We start from the raw sequence: 13,749 nt of genomic DNA, 5'->3' as shown, positions 1-13,749 counted from the left end.
TAGAAATTATTGCACACAATGTTAGAAGTGGTCAGTGGGGGACTCGTATAGACTAGAAAGAACTCCTTTGGCGGGTGTGTTTGGATGTTACTACACAGGCTGGGCTGAATGAAAATTTCCATTTATCATGTGCTTAAAATGAGAGCTATCAAGCTATAATGTATTATTTTTGTGATTATTGTTGACTGTTGTTTGCATTTACTTATTTTTAATAATGTTTTTACCCATAGATATTTTATACGTTGTCTAAATATTTAATTATATTGACTTTTACATTTTGTTGTTTTATAACAAGCAAATTGGTAAGATATTTTTACCTTTATGAGTCTTCCTTTTAGAAATGATTAATGGTTTTAACTGATTGGCCAACTGAATTCCTTCTTTGAGTAAGGTGGTCTACACTCAAGTCATAGACACAGTTGTGTTATTTTTATGTTCTGATAAAGTCCCACATTGTAGGCATGAAAGCACTCAACATTCGATAATACATGCTTATTTTTTTCTATTGTGTGTTCACAGTCACTTACTAAGGAAATTACAACTTGTTTTTCTTAAGACTTGAGCCGATACCTATGTGAATCTTGAATGTTTTTTGGTTAAACAATAAAGAGGTGTTTGAGCACACACAGTCCAGAACTTTTGTTTGGAAAGGAGTTCATTTAGAATACTTGGTTGAGAGATCAGACTCTGATCTGGTAGGACCGTGTTTAATGGCTACTTTCTGGTTACACTATGCTGATGGTGTAGGGCATTAGCTAACATAAGATAATGATGTTTGAAGGTATGTGGGTGTAAGTTCTGTAGCCTCTGACTATAAGGGTCCACACATCAAACCATATTACCTGATGACCATTCATGTGAAGAGGTGGAAGAATGGGTGGACCCTGACTGCCTCTAGTGTAGTAAATAACGTTAAAGAGAAAGGGGCAAGAAAGCACAGAAAACTACTGAAAAAAGGAGATGAAAAACAAGTAAATAACACTTTTAATACAAAAATAATAAAAATACATTTTTTAACCTAAATGGCCAACTGGAATAGATTTCCACTCAACATATGAAGAGGAGTGGTAAAGGAAACAATAACCGGTATTTCAAATATGCTGATAATGGAGCCTAAGACCTCCCTTTTACTACAACCTTGCTGAGCAGCAATGAAGAGATTTGCAGGGGATCACAATGCATTATGGATAAGGTGGGGAAGATGAAGCCTGTAAACATCTTCTGTTAACTAAGATGACTTAAACCTGTGGCTAAGGCTTATAATTTCAATACAATGGACTGGATCATCCTAGATCATTCACTGTTGAATAAAACTGAACCCAAGTCATGCTTTTATTAGAAACTAGTCTAAATAAAGCTCACTGTGTGGGAAGGTCTCTGGAAAGCATTAATAAAATGGTTTGTCAAGCACACTATTACGCTAACATTTATTGTTCTATGGGGATTGCAAAGATAGCATCTGATTGAGCAACATGCTGATTTATAGCTTTTCCAATGTGAAAATTAAGAAATTGTTAAAAAAGCTGGTAAGAAAAGACATACAGAGACTTAGCATGTGAAACATTTCCACTGTTTCAAAGGAAAATACCCGAGTAACAGGAAAAAAAAGCCTAAAAGCTGACAAGAACACTAAGGGGTACACTGGACTCAAACCAGATACTGGTGTTGGTAGACAAAGATAATCACGGAGAAGACCAGCAACAAAGTAAATTTATTGAATTAGATGAATTGCAAAGTATCAATCCCACTACATGCAGTTTAGACATCCAAACTTTGATTGTGCATGAAATGGAAGAAAAAAAAAAAAGAGTGTTAAAATGGTGGGAGGACCGTAAAGCATAAACCCCACTTTATGTCCATCAATGTTTGGCAGGACAATGAAGGGACTAAAGTAGTATCTGACCACAAAAGACTTTTGTTCTACCTGGATAAATGTTTCCTGATGTAAATTGCATGACATTTTGTTACGAGTATAAGGTAGTGCTGCATAGTGTGCAGTTAGAAGAATTTAATATGCGAGGAGGGGGAGGAGAGTTTTATCAATGACTAATGGATATGCTAGCAATATTACATTAAGCACTTTCTTAGTTGTAATGCACCCATACTTTACAATATAACTAGGTAAGAAAATATGGAGAGAAGCAAGTGAAAGTTGATACAATGTTACAATCTTTGGTTGGTGGAGGATACAAATGTGTATTGATAATATTATATAAAGAATTTGGAGATACTTACCCTGTATTTGTAGAGGTGAATGCCTAGATTAATGATTTTAGTTTAAGCCATATATACTTTAAAGAAAGTTAACTTGTAAACAAATAAAATAACAACAAACATTAACAGTGATAATTTTTTGCAGGGTAACTGCCTAGGTTTTTTACTAGCACCTGCTTTTCATTGTAGACAAGCAATCTGAAGGTGCGTTAATTCATTATGAGAGGTCTTTACAGTGTGGTCTCAGTGAACTTTTCTGTGGTACTTCAAGATGTACTGCAATTAATTTTAAACAGATATTGGCAAGCAGTTCAGTGAAAATAAAAAGTAAAGAAATAAAGTTTCAAACTGTGGAAAGTGAATACATATACAAGCAATTGCTTCCCCAGACACTTTTTTTACTTTCATGTATTAAATACAACAGTGCAGAATTTAGTTTACTTATTTAAGGTTAGCCAATATACTTCTCTACAGGCTAGAATATAATGCTTACTAGAAGCATGTTTTTTTCATATCTGGGAAGGAAACAAATATAAGAAAATAAAAGGCAACTACCTGTTTAAGTGGGAACACAGCATGGTTAACATTAACTTGAAAATAGGTTATACCTGTGGAAGCAGCCCCTGATTTGGTGCAAATACTCCTATATCTGGGGGGGAATATTTCCCTTTTAGAAAGAGTATATACTTTTGTGTGTTTGCTGGGAGTTAAGAGTATGGGTCTAAAAATATACTTATTTATTTTTTGTCTGTGAAAATGTAACTTGGTTTCAAACAGATATGTAAAGCAACTACTTACAAGGACAGTCTCCAAACATTAGTTTGTTCATGCGAACTGCAAGAAGGAAGCGAACATTCAAAATAACTATCATGCATAAGATGTAGAAGTAATGTTTTTTATCAGAATGGCTGCGTTGTCAATATTAACATGGAATGTATATGGCCTTACAGGTACAGACAAAAAGCAGAGAGTATTTAAATATATTAAGAGTGGGGTGTAAAAAGCAATGTTACAGGAGATGTATTTAGCTAGAAATGTGCATGTGAGTTTGACAAAGAATTTCAGAAGAGACATTTAGTGGAGTAATACAGACAAAAGAAAACAGGGAGTACTACTGTTTGAGGAGGACAGTAGTAATACAAAAGAGGATAAAGCACAATACTGATAAATCTGTAACAGCAAAGGGTTATTGAGAGGGGATGGGGATTCCATGGGCATGTATTTATACTCCACCTAATACTATCATTGCACAGTTTAGAATTTTGAGAGACATAATAAGCTTACAACAGGAACTATCGTTTATGGGTGGAGACTACAGCCTGAATTGCAAATATAAGAATGCATCAAGGGGACCTAAAAGGGGAAATATAACATGAGAGGTGGGGAAAAGGACAATACTGATAAATCTGTAACAGCAAAGGGTTATTGAGGGGATGGGGATTCCATGAGCATGTATTTATACTCCACCTAATATATCATTGTACAGTTTAGAATTTTGAGAGACATAATAAGCTTACAACACGAACTATCATTTATGGGTGGAGACTACAGCCTGAATTGCAATATAAGAATGCATTAAAGGGACCTAAAAGGGGAAATATAACATGAGAGGTTAGATTTCTGAAGAAGGATATTTGGTTTGGAAGATGTGAAGCCAGTTGTGAGAACACAGCCAGAACTTACACAATATTCCCCAAGACTGGGTTAAACTGCTTAGAAATAAATTTAAAAAAAAAGTGTGTATTTAATTAAAAGATCTCAGACAAATGTAAAAACTGTAGCAGATCATGTAGCAATAAAAACTAAGAAAGATAAAGGGTAATGATGTAAAAATGAAAATGAGACACTGGCACTTTCCCAATTATCTTTTAGAATGAGAGGAATTTAAAAGAAAACTCCACCCTAGAAATAAAAAACCCTGTTTGTTTCACTCTGTTTCCTGACCTATTTTAACACCTTAAAATCACTCGTGCTTTATTTGTAATTTTAGCCCATTTTCCACAACATGGCTACCAATGGGGCTTTATGTATCAACGTGATCTTATTCCTCCTCAATCCTTTCTCTTTCCCTAAATGCATTTCAAGTCTGCTTCATATGACTCGTGCCAGACATAAGGAAGTAATTGTGAATTAATATGCCATTGACATATAATGGGATTTGTGCGAGTCATTTTCTATACCTCCTGTAAAAGGAATGCTTGTTTTCTGTCTCTAATCACCCTCATTTATGTTTGGCTCAGGGCTTGTTTTACACTATACTTAAAGTTATCCAGCTACAGCCAGAAAAGTAGCTAAATTGCAGCCCTTTGTTCAGGGTTTTCTTTCATAGTCAAAGAGGAATCGACAGTCCCCTCGCCCACACTACTGCAGAGGTGTTAAAACTTGTTCAAGAGTGTGAACGAAAAATGCAGTATAACGTGTACGCATTTCACTTTAATTTTCCTGCCTTTATTAAATAAACGTGCATACTGGATGTTCCTCGTGGCCTCTCCTTCCATATTGGGCTTTATTACAGTGGTTAATAAAGAGGCTAAGTGAAGGGTCAGAGGAAAAAGTTAAACTGCGAGGGCTCCCTTCTGACATGCTGTGTTTGAAGAGAGGAACTAGGAAGTTTATGTACTTTTTCCCTCTGCTGTTTGCATAACATTTAGCACTATTAACAAAGAACATGAGGGATTCCAAAATTCAAGGCTATAGCTGTTGCAGTAATTAAGAAAGTAGTCTAATTTGTAGATGATGTAATTTTGTACTTGGTAAATCCAGAAAAGAACATTTCAATGTTGTGGAAGATTTTAACACCATTTCAAGTCTTTTTAGGATACAAAATTAATCAAGATAAAGCAACAGCTATAGTGGTAAACTGTGTACCCCATGCACCCTATTCTTATCATGGGCATGATAATATTATTTAGTTGAATGGGTTAAAAATTACTCTGTTACAACAGCTAATATGTGGGAAGAGAGTAAACATTAAATTAAAAATAAGACATTAGAAGCACAATTACAGATATAAATAATAATCAGCAAGAAGGGAAAATGCTAGTCTAAGTCTAATTAGTCCATTTAGTCTTATATACAGGTCAGGCATAATTTTACTAAGCAGAGAAGAAGGTGTGAACAATTAGTAAAGATTGAAAAAGGAATTTATCTGGGAAGGGGAGAGCACAAGAGTTAAGTGGGATTTTACTCTCCTACTTAGAACAAAGTCTCTTATGGTTAACTGATTTGAAAAGTCATTTTAAAAATATGCAGTCATGGCTCATATAGATAAAGCTATAAATCAAAGTGGAAAAGGATGATGATGATGAAATGGGGGTTGAGTTTAAGAGACACAGACTAGGACTCTGAATGGAAGCCATTAAGAAGAATAGTAACAACTACAGAGAATATTACTGTCATAAATTAGTAGAAAGCATTCTAAGAGTTGACCTATCATGGGAATGGAGAAAGGAGAGTTTACCAACAGGAATGACTACAACTAGGTACACACAAAGAGGTAAAGTGGACTGAAATTTACTGAAAAAAATTAGGAAAGGACCCAAGGTACTGGGAGCAAATAACTCTGGAGAGAAATGTAACAGAGGTGGATGAGGCTAAGTAGGAGTTTGGACTGCAGGTTTCAGTCTGCATCCTTATCAGGGATTGCTAACAGTGAGCAAGCAAACAGAAAGGGATAAGGGAGTGACAAGTGAAAGATCAGCTCTGATAAAGTGTTTAGTTATGTCCAGAAAAAATGATGGTGTTAAAAAGGGATAACTAGTAGCATATATAAAATATTCCATGGTAACTATAAGAATCAATCAGAGGAGGTTAGAAAAGACTGGGAAGAAAGAATGGAAAAGCAATTTAAAAAGGGAACAATGGGAGGGCACCTGTATTGCTCCCAAGTAGGCAACAAGAACAAGAAGATTTAGGATATTTTCCTTGGAGGTGTTTGCATATGTATTTTTATACCCTAAGCAGACTTAAGAAAATTTAGTTTCAATTGGACAGCAAATGTTGGTGGTGTGATGGGGGAAAGACAGAGCCAACTGAGAACATCTTTTTTGAGACTGTAACAAGTTAGTACTCTGCAAGTAATTCTTTAAATCTGCTATATCAGAAATGTTGATGGAGCTAATCGTTGTAACTAAGAAAATGATTCTTCTGAACTGCGACACAGGATCAAAATTGCCTACACATAGTAAGACCTTACTATGTTTAATGCTATTAGCTGTCAAAAAAGTGATCATTAGAAAACGGAAATCAAAATGTAAACCAAATGTAACTGAATTATTGAATATTTTAAAGGAGATAAAACAGTTGGCGGTGGGATCTTTAGAAAAGGGATGGAGCACATTACATATAAATAAATGAAAGTTGTAAGAACAATACATTCAGAATTATGTTCAAGAGGAGGAGTGCGGTTTAAGGGAAGGCATGAACTGAGCAATTTATGAAATACTGGACTGTATTCATAACTGCTAAAAAGAGAAAACATGTAAACTGCACAAAAATAATGAAAAAAATGTATTTTTGTTTTTCTTTTCTGTGTGCCTGTATGCGTGCGCGCATGAGTGGATGTGAGTATGTGTACCTATGTCATTATTCAAAATGTGACTTAAGTTTAAAAAAAGGCAGTAACAAATCAAAACCTGAACTCTAGAGCTGTGTGGCAGCAACATTAAACACGGTACTGTCCTCTCCTCTCAGTCCTCCAGTGTGAAGTTTGCTTCCTGAAATCCTGTTTTCAGTTGTACGCTTTTGCTTTTTTGCCACTAAACATCACATAATTACCACTCTAGACCACTGCTGTAAATAAGCTTTGCTCACAAGCAGCTTAGCTTCCTAACATCTCTCATACTGGGTAAGTAACTCATCGTTAGAATAGGAAAAAGTGTTTGACATCTATAAATGGCTCTTCTATACAAAAGTACATAGCAGTACCTAAAAAAGCTAGCACTAAACTGCAGTGGCATTAAATAAACAAATTGTCACTTTTTCCACATAGCTAGCAAACAAAAAAAAGTTCTGTTAATTGGCATGTGAAAACACAAGGTTACATAAACATATTACCAAGGTATAATATCAAAATCATTTTGAGATTTCTGCAGATTGTCTCTTATCACTTCCCAGCCAAGTTCAATCCGCCTTCTTTTACTCGGTGTACCCTGCTGCAAGGATTGCCTTTGAGTTGTGGCATAAGGTGGTTGTGTTATTTCCAGAACTTTTGTCTCTTGAGTAAATACCTTTAAATTAAAGAAGAAGAAAACTATTACCATCCATTTTCCAATGTGTTAGTCGATAAACTGCAGCAATCACATAAAACTACAGGATATGTCATAAAACAGTCTCTTGCCTACATACCACTAAATTCACCTACAGAAAAACAGCACACACATTCTTTACCTTTAGCTTCAACTCTGAAGCATAAGACAAAAACAAAGTATGGGTGAAAATGTGGAACACATTTTAATGAACTATCAGTTATGGTAAGTCTTCAAATATCAGCATGTCTTTGCTAAGAAAACATTAGTTCTTTATGTTATGATACCCAGCCTTAGAACACACTGACCATCTGACTTGACCCACCACTGCAAAAGCAAAACATCTAAGTTAATTATGCCAAGGATTTAAGACAAGGACCAAGTCACAAAAGGGGCTAATCACAGGAAAAATGGGCAAAATGCCCTGTGATGGCTTTTTATACCACACAGTAAAAAAGTATAGCTCTGGAATGATGACATCCTCTAATGGTGGCTGAAGTCTTAACACTCTGTGGTTCTTTCTAGAGCAACAATGATGGCAAGCATTTATCTGTGGTTCTAGTAAAAACACCATTAAAATAAATGGAATGGTAAAAAATTGAACCACAAATTATTTTAAACATTTACTGCAAAATGGTGAACTACTGCACTTTTTGATTACAGGAGCAATAGACTATTAGACTACGGAAGAGAAAAATATAACTGTATGCAAGGTACTGACAAAGTACAGTTCTGTAAAATCTTACCTTGATAGAAGTCGCCCTTTTCACTGTTGGAGTATTCATTAGTACAGGGATCCCTTGCAAAGGGTGGCCCAACAGCCAGTATACCAAAGCCTTTAGGTTGCTTTAAGGCAGTGGTCTCTAACCTTTTTTGCACCAAGGACCAGTTTCATGTAAGACAATTTTTCCATGGACCAGCCATTGTGTATGCATAAAAATAAAGCATAATAAATACAACTCAGTGGTGCTGCGGTAGCGTTGTCACCTCACAGTAAGACGGTGTCCTGTTTGAGTCTCAGCTAAAGCATCTTGTGTGGAGACATGCGTGAATGGGCGTACCTTCGTTGAAGGTTGTGCATCAGAGCTGGCAACTTGGCATGTAAAAACCTACTGCCAATTATTAGGGGACCGGAGTTCCGCTGTGGCAACTCCTAACCGGGAAAAGCCAAAAGATACAACAACAACCATAATGCAGAATCAATAGGAGCCCTCAGCCTGTTTCCCCTGCAACGAGACAGTCCAATCTAGGGGTGACGGGAGACAATGACACCTGAAGTGTGTTCCTTATGTCCTGTTTACTCTGTAATTTTGTTCCGGTTGCTGTCACTGCAGAAAACTCTGCTTCACAAAGACAGGATGCTGAAAATGGAAGCAGGGTTTACACTGCTTATTCTAACTACTTTCTAAGTTTCTAAGAGGTATGCAAACCTCTTAAATGATGCTGCTGCTGCCTCCACCAGGAATCACTCTCACTCTTCACTCTCTCTGTCTCTCTCACGCATATAATACACACATCCAGAAACACACACAGAGTCTGTTCTGCTTTCACGCATGCATGCGCACACACACACACACACACACACACACACACACACACACACACACACACACACACACACACACACACACACACACACACACACTTACCTTTTTCTGTTTCATGTATTTTTATTTTAGACTCACTAAACAGTAAAAGCTATGCTTACCAAGTGTAAAATAATGGCTCAAGCGATCTCACTATTCACTTTCTCATACACACATACACAGTTTCTTCTGCTTTCAGTCACACACACATTCTACTTTCATGCACACATTCATTCACACATGTAGATAGAAACAAACACACACACATACATGCACACATTCACTTTTTTGTTTCACTCCCTGCCTAAAGGTTTTTGTGAGGCCCAGTACTAAATGATCCACAGCCCGGTACCAGTCCGCAGCCCAGTGCTTGCAGACCGTTGCTTTAAGGTATGCCATACATCAAACGTATACTCCTCAGTTAACATATGGTATAAAGGTGGCATTCGGATGTACCATCCTCAGAAATAAGAGCCCCAGCAGAATGCCAGTCCAGGGAATAGAGAGGTAATCTCTACAGCCAAAAGAAAAATGGACCAGGGGGTGGAGGGAGGGAGTGAATACTGCAATACTGAAGAGGAGGACGTCTAGAGTTGAGTTAAGATTTTACACAAATGTAGTATGTCCTTCCATTTCACTGCTGTAGTATTCATTACAGCAGGGAGAGTGCCAAAGCTCAGGAAGAAGAGAGGGAGGAGGAAAGACCAGCAGAGCTCTCTAGGAAACCATGAAGGCTGTCCCTAGCAAAACCAGAATCAGCTCTAGCAATCCCATCTGACTTGTAGTGCTTTGTAAAGGTATGCACAGAAGTCTAGGTAGCTGCCTCAAGAAAATAGTTAGTATCCAAACCCATGAAAAAAGCACAAGAAGAAGCCAAAGCTCCAGTAGAATGAGCCTTAATAGAAGGAAGGTTCTTACCATGAAAGGAATAACAAAAAGAAATGGCTTTAGACATCTAAGAATAAATAGTCTGCTTGGATACAGCTAAGAACCTAGGATGAAAGGAAACAAAAAGCTGATCAGATTTCCTAATAGTCTTGGCCTTAGCCAAATAAAATCTTCTTTTTTTTTTATTAGCAGCTTCTGCTTTACACACATCTAAAAACTCTACCAAAACTATTCTTTAGTCTGGCAGGTGGTGCAGAGAGTTAAGACTGTGGTGCAGTTCCTGTAGTGTAAGGTTTAATTCTCTCTGCATCATATCTCTACTCTGTGATCTTAAGCAGCTCAATTAACCAAACATTGCTCCTCGGTCACCCTTCAAAACGGGATGCATGTCCAGTGGGCCTACCTGGTTAAAAATAGTTATCATTATTATTTCACATTGTAGTCCCCCGATTCCTTTCACTCGGCTTACGATCTGTTATCAATGTCTCATCGGGAAAGGCAGTTTCCAGCATGCAATCCATACATCAAATTCAGTTCACCCTACTCCACACATTTCCATCCCTTGGGTCCTTTGCTAATGCCTTCCAGTGTTCTTTTAAGTTCTACAAGTCTGTCTTTCCTTCAAGGATGTGTGTTTTAAGATAAGCAAACAGTTACATACAGATACTGTAAATTATAAAAAAGATAGGTATGCACCCAGAAAACAGATTCAATTCAGTCCTATAATCACAAATACAATTTCAATCCAGTACTGTGCACATAAAATAAAACAATAATGCAAATGGTAACTATGAATAGCTGTATAAAATAAGCATTTATTATTTATTTGAAATAAAAACGTATAAAAATGTACAGAACACTACTACAGAGTTAAAGACTTCCTCCTGGTTATCAAGCTAAAAATCTACTACCCTCCCTTCCAGCAGTCTCTTCAAAAATGCTCTTAAATCACACCTAAAATCTCACTGGCTATGTCCTTGTCCATACCCCAACTAACCACCCCTCCCCTTTCTCCTGTACCACTAATTAGCTGCCAGCTCTACTATTAGCTGTCAACAGGTTATAAGTATTTCATTACTATTTCATATCCTTTAAACTAGCAGATGATTGCAGTATGATGTTTACTCTTTTCTCTATGTGAGAAATTAATACTACTAGGCAAATGTCTTGCACCTTATATTGTTATACTCTGACATATGTCATTACCTGTCAGACTGTGTCTTTGCTATAAATACGCTGCTTTTTTCTTTTTTCCTCTGAAATGCTAGATTATACGCTTATATTATGTGGAAGTTTGCTTGTCTGAATATATGGAGCCTTCCTTGTGATATCATACTCTGAAATATAGGTAATTTCTCCTGTTGAACTGTATCTTTACTATAATTATACTCTTTCTTTTTTCATCTGATATGCTAGATTGTACTCATATTATGTAAATCTCATATGTCTGAATATATGGAGCTTTTCTCCCCGGGTCTCCACTGAAAATGGGCATATACCCAGTTGGACTTTCCCAGTCAAAAATGTAAAATAAATAAATAAAATAAACTGATTTGTTACAAAAAGCCATCATATTATTTTGAATTTTTTTCTTTGTTATACATATGTACACAGTGCACTATCAGGTAGTAATAAAAATGTGCTACTAAAGTAGCAAGTAACTATAACATTTTTGTAAGTCCTGATTATGTGGAAAAGTTATGTTTCTAGTTCAGAAAATCTGCTTTGCCCCCGACAGTACTGTTGGGGCCTACAGGACAGTATATTTAATTCTACACTGGCTGCTCCTTAAAGATTTACTGCTGTGTTAAGTACATTACACACAATCGTATTTTCTTCTTTAGAAAGGGTCATTTTAACAGTAAACCATGACATCTGGACAGAATTCCCAGCAATAGCAGATTCTCCTGGGGGATCTATTAGTGCATATCAGGGAACAAGTGACAGCTAGTGCCAGACAGTGCAATCATTCATTTTATACAGGTCTGACTATATCAATGATTTTTATTTATAGTATCGGAGCTTAAAAAGGTCAAACACTGCCTATAATTAGGTAGTTCAGAAAGCTCTATTCAATAAAATTAAAAATAATGCAGTGGACTATAAAGGCTAATCTGTTAAGCAGAATAAAATCTCAAGTGACACATACCTGCACATTTAAAAATACGAGTACAGCAATCATTCACATGTAATTCTAAATGGTACAGAAGGTTGGCACACACAAAATATGAACTTTCAGTGGAACAATGCAAATTTTAACTATGAATTAGTAACTCTTAAAACAATTCCAGTGTTAAAAGTAGACAAGCAAATGTAAGATACAGTTCTCCATAAAAGAGATTTTAGGATTATCTTGAATTATCCTATTTTTAATGCATACAGTTAAATCAAAAAGGACACACTACATATACCAACTATGATGTCTCCAAACGTTTCCAATACACTCCTACTTAATGTTCTATCCCACCCCCCAGAAGGTGTGTAATCCAAATCTCTTTTATCATTACCCTGTGACGATTGGGGAGATATGGGCGAAGGCTGCCAGCCTAGTCAAATAGAATTTAATATATAATTCTATCAACTGTATAAATAAATCTAAAATACAGGCTTGTGTTTTTAAATGTAAGAAAACACTATGAAATGTGTGACTGCAAAATATGTGACAACATTGCACTCTACTGTCCAGTGAAGCATGTTGTATCCTTTCATGTTAGAATTCGGCCTGAGGGCAGCTGGATAAAGATTTCATGCCCACTGTTTTAAGGCTAAAATTTATGACTAGAATTTAGATGTGGAAGGTGCTTTATTGCTTTAGTTTCTGTTAGTACATACATGTGAAATGTGTTCTATTGTTGTTAGTTTCTGTACAGGTGTTAGATTGCTAAATAATTCAGTTTGTGCCCTGAGAACTCAGACCAGATGTTAAGATGATGCAATATGAATACTGGGAAAACCTAAGTGTCAAAAATGATGTAATTTTGGGAGGGCCTTAGAGACATGTTTGTTAGTAATGTTTAAATTCTATTTCTCACAAGAAACCTGAGCATTTTGATCTGGACATCTAACTTATCAGCACTCTGCTTATGCTCACATTTAAGTTTTTAGCACTGTGATATCTTGTAGGAATAGTTAAAGCTAGTAAAGATTAATTAGGTATTTTTCTTTGAAACCAGACCTGTCCTACTGTATTATTTTAGGTTTCTGTGTGATCTGTGAACTCTTAGATATCTCTGTGGTGTAGTAGTTTTGTTGTGTGTTTTAATTATTTATTATTAAATATTTTTAAAACCTTTTACCTGTGGCTGCTTTGTGTAGAGATAAGCTCTAGAGTACATTGCATATTTATATAGAGTTTACTGTAATAGGCCACTCTGATAAGCCTTAGACTGTATAGTCACATTACCACTGGATATTAATATTGCACAGCAATAATTGGACACCCTTTTAAGGGCCTTTTAGTAGCTGATATTAACTGGGTGGTGTCAGTAATTAAAACCATATAGTCTGGGTAAAGGGGCACAGCTGGAAAATATGTGTCAGCCTTTCCCAGGAGTGTCTGTAAAGTGTACAAATACTTATCTCAAAGTGTGTGTATGTTGCGTCAGCTACTTGGGCAGGGACACAAAGCACTAGTTGGACAGAGGGTACTGGAGGTTTTAGCTTGCCCAGTTAGGCTGGGACCTGGACCCTATAGCTATGCCAGTGGGGAGTCTTATTGGGGACCTGGTGATCAAGGGAGCAGCCAGCCCCAGACTGACTGTGATCTCTGTGTGCACTTAAGGGAAATTGTACTTTACTGTGTGTATTAGTTATCC

General features: G+C 36.5%; 1 protein-coding gene across 3 annotated transcripts in view; it reads right to left on the bottom strand.

The window, feature by feature from the left end:
- ATM (ATM serine/threonine kinase) overlaps positions 1-13,749 on the bottom strand; it is a 3,174,581-nt gene that overhangs the window by 2,780,485 nt on the left and 380,347 nt on the right. For all 3 annotated transcript variants that reach the window (XM_044072618.1, XM_044072619.1, XM_044072620.1), the window contains one exon: positions 7,270-7,442. In XM_044072618.1, coding sequence (XP_043928553.1) covers positions 7,270-7,442 — 173 coding nt within the window. The remainder of the gene's footprint in view (positions 1-7,269; positions 7,443-13,749) is intronic.

The sequence above is a fragment of the Protopterus annectens genome, chromosome 5.part0, assembly GCF_019279795.1.
Source record: "Protopterus annectens isolate FY-2018-M chromosome 5.part0, PAN1.0, whole genome shotgun sequence".
NCBI classification, from domain to species: domain Eukaryota; kingdom Metazoa; phylum Chordata; order Ceratodontiformes; family Protopteridae; genus Protopterus; species Protopterus annectens.
This window is presented reverse-complemented; position numbering and strand designations above follow the sequence as displayed.